Genomic DNA, 9,476 nt, shown 5'->3' with positions numbered 1-9,476 from the left:
TATATATATATCTCCCTTAATTCTTTGTCAGCAATCCAAATTTTGGAGAGAGAGAGAGAGACAGACAGAGAGAGAGAGACAGAGAGAGATGATAGATAGAGAGAGAGAGAGAGAGAGATAGTAGATAGAGATAGATAGATAGATAGATAGATAGAGAGAGAGAGAGAGAGAGATGATAGAGAGATTAGATAGATAGAGATGATAGAGATAGACAGATAGAGAGATAGAGAGACAGATAGACAGAGATAGAGATAGATATAGATAGATAGAGATGATAGATAAGAGATAGATAGATAGATAGATAGATAGATAGATAGATAGATAGATAGATAGATAGATAAAGAGATAGAGATATAGAGAGATATAGAGATAGATAGATTAGATAGATAGATAGATGATATAGAGAGATAGATGATAGAGAGAAAGAGAGATGATAGATATAGATAGAGAGATGATAGAGAGAGAGAGATAGAAGAGGGAGAGAGATTAGATAGAGAGATAGATGATAGAGAGATAGATATTATGACGATATATATATAGATTATGATGTTATAGAGATAGAGAGATAGATAGATATTATGACGATATAGATATAGCTATAGATTATGATAGAGATAGATAGATAGATAGATGATAGATAGATAGATAAAACCACTTTTATCCTGCCTTTATTATTTTCATAAGTAGCCCAAGGCAGTGATCATACCTAATACTTTTTGTTCCTCCTACTTTACCCACAACAACTCTGTGAGGCGAGGTGAACTGAGAGAGAATAACTGGCCCAATTTCACCCAGCCAGATGACATAAGAACCTAAATAAAGTAAAATCTTCATAAGATTCTATACCAAACACATTTAAGAAAATTCTGGGAACTGAATGTTGGTTTTACTAGCTCAATTTAGCAAGGCGAGTATTCTGAAAGAAGCTCTTAGATTAGATGCTCTGTCACAAAACAGGAACAAAACAGATCAAAACACTTATGTTCCATCTCTTAAAAGCATTTGTTTTGTGTACTATAGTGCCTTTGTAGAGTACAATATTTTGTTCCTATAAGGAAGTATCTTTGATTTAGTGAAGTATCTTTGATTCAATGCATTCAAAATGTATAACATTGATGCCTGCCTGCACTCGAAATGCGGATGGAGGATTTGAAGGAGGCTGTGTGACACAAGAGCGTGGAGAGTGCTGATCCCTAGAGTGGATGTGGGTTGGACACAACTAAATGGCTGATGACAATGCTCTTGAGATTGACCGTTCCGAGTCCACTGACATGCATGGTGCTTAATCTTCCTTGATTTCCTCCTCCTGTTAATTTTTACCCTAACTTCAGGGTGGGCTGAACCACTAATTCAGGAACACTGATTGCAAGAAATATTTCCCCTAATTAGTAAAACTGATAAAGCCATCAAAGGACCAAATCCTAAGATTTGGGAAGCAGCCCACTTGATTGCTGCTATTTTCATTGCTGATTTTCTTAGCAAAACAGTGGGAGGGAGGGGGTATAGCAAAAGCCTATCTGCATAAGGAAATGTCGCCAGAATAATAAACTCTTCTCTTTGGTTAGTCAGAGCAATAGGCATATATTTTTTTTAATGACTCATCAGCTCCGCCTCCAAAATTATTTTGATCATCAAAAGGATTTTGGAAAGCCTTTTCAGGCCAGTAATCTTTTGGCAATCAATTTGGTCAGGCTAGGACAGTGATGGCGAACCTATGGCACACGTGCCAGAGGCGGCACTCAGAGCCCTCTCTGTGGGCACACCTGCTGCCACCGCCACCAGCTTGTGCAGGTCCATTAGGCCACTGCTGGCGCCTGGAGCGGCAGCCCCACCCAGCACAAAGGAGGCGAAGCAGCTGGCTAGCAAGCTCGAGTAGAGGTGGTAGACCACGCTCCCATGTGCTCGCTGGCGTCTGTGCGGGGGCTAATAGTGTCAGGAAGCAGCCCCCCTGCCTCGCCATGCCCCGCAGCAATGGCACCCCTGCCCTACCCCGCCTCACCCCACAGGACGAGCCTCCTACCACCACCTGACCCACCAGAGACCCCCTGGATCTCCCTCATTCCTGCCCGGGCTGGCGTCCCCCCACGAGCAACATTCCTGCCCCCACAGGCGTCCCCCCACGAGCAACATCAAGGTGGCCACGCCCACCCCAGCCACACCCACTCAGTCTGCCGTGTCCACTGCAGCCACGCCCACCCAGTGGGCCACACCCACGCCCACCCACCCCGAGGGCACCACAATGCTGATGCGGCCCTGGCACTTTGCGATAAATAAGTGGGTTTTGGGTTGCGGTTTGGGCACTCGGTCTCTAAAAGGTTCGCCATCACTGGGCTAGGAGGAAAATTATTTACTCCACCCAGTTATGTGTTTTCTTTTCTCCCTCCTTCTTGGCTTTTTTTTTTTTGTCAAAATGGTCCACCTCTTTTGCCTCCCATTTTTCGCAGACTTATCTAGGCTACTTTTGGCTCAGGTTAGAAATCTTTTATAAAGGGCGAAGGCAAGCTTTACTTGAAGTCTTTTTTCTCCATCAACGGCCGAAATCATACAGGAGAACAGCAGGGAGAGTCAGGCAGTCCTAAGGCCTTTCCACCATCCCTTGCCAGTCTTTTTTCTTATTAGACAGAAAACCCTTTTGACCCTTTAAAGTCCAGAACCCTGGACTGGACTAGCAACATGGGAGGATAATGGGACTGATGGGTTGTCAAATTTGCTCATGGCAAAAAAAAAAAGAAAAGAAAAGGTGTGGCAACATCCAGGCTGACTGAAAATTTTTTAAAGATTTCCCCTGTCTAGTCATGACTGACTCAAAGGGGCAGTGCTTATCTCTGATTCTCAGCCAAAGGCGCCTGCGTTGTCTGAGATGCTTCCATCATCATGCGGCCAGCCTGAAAAGTATGGAATGCAATAACCTTTCCCGCTGAAGTGGTAGCTATTTATCTACTTGCATTTGCATGCTTCCAAACCGCTACGCTCACAAAGAGCTCACCCTGTTGTGCGGCACTCAGGTTTCAAATCCAGGCTGTTGGCTTTCCAGCGGACAAGCACAGCATCTTTAACTGCTGAGCCATCGCGCTGCGCCTAGGCCAGTGATGGCGAACCTTTTAGAGACCGAGTGCCCAAAAACTGGCTCCGCCCCTGCCCCGCCCCACCCTGCCTGCCCGCAGGGCCACTCACCGCCTCCAGGGCCCACCGCAGATCGCCCAGGCAGCCCAGCAGCGCCATGGCAGCCACGCCCTCTGCCCGTGCCCCGCAGCATCAACTGTGCATGTTGGGGCATGAGGGCAGAGTCTTGTCCACGCTGCCTGGCTGCCATGTCCTTGGCTGCGCTGCTCTGCGTGGGCCACGCTCGGGGACGACTCTCCTCCAGGGGGGCTGCTGGTGAGGAGGGGGTCGCGGGCGGAGGCAAGGCTGGGGCAATGGCACGTGTGCCCACAGAGAGGCCTCCGAGTGCCGCCTCTGCCACCCGTGCCATAGGTTCGCCACCACTGCCCTAGGCTGACAGAATGAGGCTGCAGTCTAAAATAAGCAGGTTGAACGGGCCCCGAGAAACGAAATATCCTGCAATAGGAAGAATTGCAAATTGTTGTTTTTATTTTACATTTATTAAAGGGATTTAAATGATTTATTAAATGGGTTTAAATTAATTAAAGGAAGAAAAGCGTCGGGGGTTCACGATTTGAAAACACCGAACATTCACTTGGCATGGTCATTGACAAAAAGGTGACTAAGAGCCGGCAATTAAGACAGCTGCCAGATGGGACTATGGCAGTTCTGTGACATGTCAGAAGTAGCACTGCGTCAAGAGCATAGGAAGCCCTTATTCCCCTCCAGCAGGCTCTCTTGGCAAAAAAAAAACATTTATCAACTTTGTCATACAAACTCAACTTGCTGACGGAGAGGTTAGCAGAGAATTCAGTCACCTCCTTCTCCGCCTCATAAGACTATCTTAAAACAGGTGCCAAGATCTGAATTCGCCTCCCCTGAGCACATAGTATTCAAGCATATTTCCCTCCTCTAATTTGCAGTCATAAATCATGTTCTCCAATCAGTTTGAAGGGCAAAGTTTCCCTTCAGTTCTGTAGCCTTATCTTAACTAATCCCCACACACATTCTTTCTCCTCCCCTCCCAGCATCATCTAATTTAACTCTAAAAGTACCACACAACTTATACAGAGAGTGGCTGCCTCTTCGTATTTTGTCAAAGCAAGAACACCCAATGTTAGCAGCGTTGACAACAGGTCTGTACAAGAGATAGTCACCTTCTTACCTTTAAATATAACGTGTCCCCCATCTCCTCCATCTCCACCATTGGGACCTCCAAATTCTTTTCTAGGTTCACTGAGAAAACAGGCAATGCCATCTCCTCCTTTCCCTCCGATCACCCGTACCTTTCGGTGATCGACGAAATAACGACTCTGGAATGGGGAGACACATTATTCAGAGATGCTTATCTTTTGTAAAGTTTAAAGCTTCAAAAGCCTTCATTTCTAAACATACTCGTGTTCAATTCTCGAGGAAACATGTAGGGCTCATTTTAAGGATTGATCTGATGAATACTGTGATATTGGTAAAAATATTTACCAATTTTGGTAAAAATATTTACCAGTTTTGGTCACCGCGATGTAAAAAAGATGTTGAGACTCTAGAAAGAGTAGAGAGAAGAGCAACAAAGATGATTAGGGGACTGGAGGCTAAAACATATAAGGAACGGTTGCTGGAACTGGGTATGTCTAGCTTAAGGAAGAGAAGGACGAGGGAGGACATGATAGCAGTGTTCCAATATCTTAGGGGCTGCCACAAAGAAGAGGGAGTCAAGCTATTCTCCAAGGCGCCTGAAGGCAGGACGAGAAGCAACGGGTGGGAACTAATCAAGGAGAGAAGCAACCTAGAACTAAGGAGAAACTTCCTGACAGTTAGAACAATTAACCAGTGGAACCACCTGCCTCCAGAAGCGGTGAATGCTCCAACACTGGAAGTTTTTAAGAAGAGACTGGACAGCCTTTTGTCTGAAATGGTATAGGGTTTCCTGCCTGAGCAGGGGGTTGGACTAGATGACCTCCAAGATCCCTTCCAACTTTATTATTATTATTATTATTATTATTATTATTATTAGTATTAGTATTAGTATTACTGCTGCTGCTGCTGCTGCTGCTGCTGCTACTACTACTACTACTACTACTACTACTACTACTACTACTACTACTACTACTATTTAAAGTTGGGGAAGAAACCTACCATGGTGGCCTGCAATCCAGAAATAGTTTGTTCTTTTTCTGGAATTCTACCAATTATTCAGTTAAGAGTACAAGCTACCACCACCTTCCATTTTTCTGAATTCATGAGTGCAGCTTGCTTTTCCCCCCAACGCAATCTCCCTAGGAATATCCCTCAAAAGGATGTGCACAGCCTTAGTTTCAAAGCACGGTAATTGGGCTGTGTATAAATCCAAGCCTTGACATGTCTTTTAAAGGAAGACAAATTTTCTAAAAGATGACAGTGATCCCAAACAAGGGCGCACCTACAAACATTTTCCACCAAATGTTGAAAAATTTAGTGAAGTTGAAATTTTGGCATTAATCTCAGGTTTAATGCCTGATATCTCCAGATGAGAACTGCCTAAAGCTAACTCTGACCATAGTATAATAAAAAAATGCCCAATATACTATCTTTCTTACAAGAAAAACATTTAGCAATCCCCCAAACAACGTCATTGGAAAAAAAAATAGCTATCAGTTTCCGCAAAGGTGATTTTTCAAGAGGCAAATGGACTTTCTTGTTTTTCTTTGAAGACATTTTGCTTCTCATCACTTCTGATATTCTTTATTCCTTTTCAAAAAAAAAAAGAGCTGTTTGTTAGATGACAATTAGACAAACTATGCTGAAAAGATATTTTGGATTTTTAAAAGAATGCTGGCTTATCACATGAACAAAATACAGATGGCCAGCTATATGTTGAACTGGGATAGTTCCTACCTTCTTAAATATATCCTTTCTCAAGTTTCTATAGCACCACCAAGCGGTGAAGCTGAAAATTGCTGCAGTATTCAGTAACATATTATTTAATATGTCTTTTGTGTGTTTGTTGTTGCCAAAAAGATTTATAAAATCAAAAATTTGAAATCTCTCAGATAAACCAAAATTCACTAAGAGACCTCTCTCCTGAGAAAGAGGGATTTATTTATTCAGTAATCATTTCCATAAATGTGGGACTCAAAAGAGTCAGAAGGAGCCTAACGGCATGCTGCAGCTCACAAAAGCATGCTTTTTAATAAAAGTTGGAAAAAGGGCTACTGCATTTCTTCAGGTTTTTGGCTATTACAGACTAACACAACTCTCCTATGATATTCCAAATAAAACTAACCAATGATACAATCTAGCTACAAGAAAATCAGCACTAATAAAACTTAAAATGAAAGCCTGATTTTTTACATTTCATGTGTTTATATTTGAATTCAAAAGCTAGGATATTATAGAACACTATCAAAAGTTATAAAGTGAATGCCAGATGGATGAATTTAGGTCAGTCACCATTACACTATTTATTATCTCATAATATTGCTGCAATATTAAAATTGAGACCAATGTACATATTGTGTTCCAAAGAAAAAAAGGATGCAAATTCAACAAATATATACAATAACCATCTTTATACAAAGGAAAACCCCAAATTCAGTAGAATGTATTTATGTCTGTCTGTCTATGCCAGTGGTTCTCAACCTTTTTAATGCCGCGACCCCCAACCGGTCGTAAGTCAAGGACTAAACCGGTCATAAGTCGAGGACTACCCAACCGGTCATAAGTCGAGGACTTTCTCTGCCCGGGAGCGCCGCGCATGCGTGGTTCCGCCCCCTGCGCCGGCCGAGGCGTAGCTGGCAAGCGGCAGAGATGGAGCAGGCCGACCACCAGCTGGCCCAGCCCAAGGGAGGTAAGGCACCCGCCGGAAAAGGGGAAAAAAAATGGCGGACAGCCTTGCTTGGCGACCCCCATGAAATGGTCGATCGACCCCAAATGGGGTCCTGACCCATAGGTTGAGAACCGCTGCTCTATGCAATTCTACACCTTAAACACAGAATATCATTTGCATGCAAAGGATATTGAAAACGTGTCAGGATTGTCACCTAAATGCTTAAATCTTAATTTAATCATTTTTGTATTTTGTCATAAATTTGTGCTTTCAGAAAGAGAAATAAGAGACTTTAAAAGTACTTAAGAAAAACTTACAAAGAAATACAAATTACATATTTTTAATTAATCTGAACATTTGTTTACTTTACCAGCTTCTTCTCAGATATATTTCCTTTACAGATTTTCTGCAGTTTTGAACATTGTATGTTTGTTATGCTAAGGCTCCTGTGCCAGTTTTTAATGTGCTTTTGCAGTAAGCATCTGTGTATTTGGGAATAAGCCGGCCTCCACTGACTTTCCAAACAAGCTCTGACCATTATTTGTAGCATATTTGCCTAGAAGGAAAAAAAAAAAAAAGATGGGACAATAAGGTAAGTAAAATATGCCAAAGAGCATATATATTTTGTACCACATCTGGAACAAAAATGAGTAGAAAGATCAGTTGCTTCCATTTTTTTTTATTTTCAGAGGTTGTAAAAACATTAGAAAAAACTTTCAGAACAAAAAACGTTCAGCTCAGATTTTTGAGCGTTCTCAAAAATATTAGTGTTGTTGTGGGTTTACACCAGTGTTTCTCAACCTTGACAATTTTAAGGCATGTGGACTTCAACTCCCAGAATTCCACAGCCAGCAATGCTGGCTGTGGAATTCTGGGAGTTGAAGTCCACATGCCTTAAAATTGTCAAGATTGAGAAACACTGGTTTACACAGAAAGGTAAAACAGGCCTGTTATATGTAAAATATATTTTAAAAAAATCTTTTTCCTCCAACTCAAACAACTGTGTAGCATCAACTTTATGTCATGCATACTTAAGCCTTGCAGAAGTAGCAAAAGATTTTCTCCAATATTGTTACTTCTACGTGGGGCCAAGCAACACAAGCTGCAACTGAGAAATGAAGATAAATGGACAAATTTGAAGTTTGCTGGTTCAAAAGAAGCAGGTTTATTCTTCCCCTTTGTGGTGTGGTTAAGCAAATCCCTTTTCTTTCTCCCCTTCGTGTGTATACTATTTCTGGGTGGAAGGGCTCCAGGTTCCTCGGACAGATTATTTCAGCCATGTTTACAGCCCTACAAGGTAGACCAGTGTTTCTCAGCCCCAGCAACTTTTAAAGTGAGGGGATTTCAACTCCCAGAATTGCAAGACTAAAGTTCAGAAAGCTTAAGGAAGGCCAATGTTGCTATGATCAACATGGGAAGCCTCAAATCCCTTCAAAGAGGGAATAAAGCGAGGCAGAGGGAGAAGCCCGCATCTGACAGCTTCTCACTCTCCACACGCGCTGCCTCGCCTCCCACCGCCTGGGATCCCTGGCCACCCACAATGAAGATTGGAAGCCCGCCCTCCCGCTTCTCCTTTGGCTTACTGGAACTCCTCTGCTTTTAGCGCCTCAGTTTCGTCCCCGTCCCCCCTCCATAGAATAAGGGACGGGGTATACACGAGACTGTCAAGGTAGGAAAGCTTTCCCGCTTCATTCACACGCAGCAGTATCCTCAGGAGCCATCTTGGCCGCTCCAGTGTTCGGCGTCGCCCGCCGTGACGTCACAATTGCGCGTCGAGGCGGCTGCGGCCAGAAAGAGAATCTGATCTGCTGCCTTTAGCAAGCCCGGATCTTTCTGCGCAAGCGCAACCCCAAAGCGCTCGAGGAAGGAGGGAAAAGAAGGGAGTCGGTATTACGCGTGCGCAGGCGCGGTGTCGCACGAGGCTGCTGCCTTTCCTCCTCTCTTTCCCTCCCCCCCCACGGTTCTCTGGGGAAATGGGATTGGAGGGGAAAAAAGCAGGCGCGGCGTTGTGAGTGGATAAGAAAAGCACCTAGGGTGGGACTACCAGAAGTGAGGAGGCCAATTACTTTGTTTCAGGAAAAGAAGCTGCTCTGAGATTGGCAGAACTTAGTAGCAAAGGAAACACTGAGCATTTCCTGTGAATTATGTCGGTTTCACAGCCTTGGCAACGTTTAAGATATGTGGACTTCAAATCCCAGAATTCCCCAGGCAGCATTGAATTCTGGAAGTTGGAGTCCACATATTTTAAAGATGCCAGAGTTGAGAAACACTGCATTATGTACATTTAATTGGGGTTTTTTTGGGGGGGGGGAGCGGGAGGGAGGATTAGCGTTTGATGCTCCAGCTAGGTGGCAGGCCGCTGTGACCTGGTTGTGAGAAAGATAGCAGCTATTTGGATGGGAGACCACTAGGAAATCTTAGTGATGGCAAACCACCATCTTCTTCAGAATTGCCTGCAAATACTTTGGACCAACTTCCAGAAATCCCTTCATGTACCCCAAACTCTCCTGTTAGGTGAATACCAATCCTCTATAGTTCAGGGGTTGTATTTGTACAACATATTAACCTAGAG

General features: G+C 43.6%; 1 protein-coding gene across 1 annotated transcript in view; it reads right to left on the bottom strand.

The window, feature by feature from the left end:
* Positions 1–8,606, bottom strand: part of MTG2 (mitochondrial ribosome associated GTPase 2) — a 15,384-nt gene extending 6,778 nt beyond the window's left edge. Inside the window, exons 1-3 of the mRNA XM_015818142.1 lie at positions 8,488–8,606; positions 7,275–7,460; positions 4,268–4,415 (exon numbers count right to left, since the gene is read on the bottom strand). Coding sequence (XP_015673628.1) covers positions 4,268–4,415; positions 7,275–7,454 — 328 coding nt within the window. The 5' untranslated portion in view covers positions 7,455–7,460; positions 8,488–8,606. The remainder of the gene's footprint in view (positions 1–4,267; positions 4,416–7,274; positions 7,461–8,487) is intronic.
* Positions 8,607–9,476: the final 870 nt, after the last annotated feature.

This window comes from Protobothrops mucrosquamatus, unplaced genomic scaffold (genome assembly GCF_001527695.2).
Source record: "Protobothrops mucrosquamatus isolate PMUCROS unplaced genomic scaffold, P.Mucros_1.0 scaffold683, whole genome shotgun sequence".
Taxonomy (NCBI): domain Eukaryota; kingdom Metazoa; phylum Chordata; class Lepidosauria; order Squamata; family Viperidae; genus Protobothrops; species Protobothrops mucrosquamatus.
Note: the sequence above shows the minus strand (reverse complement) of the source record. Positions and strands in the feature narration are given on the sequence as shown.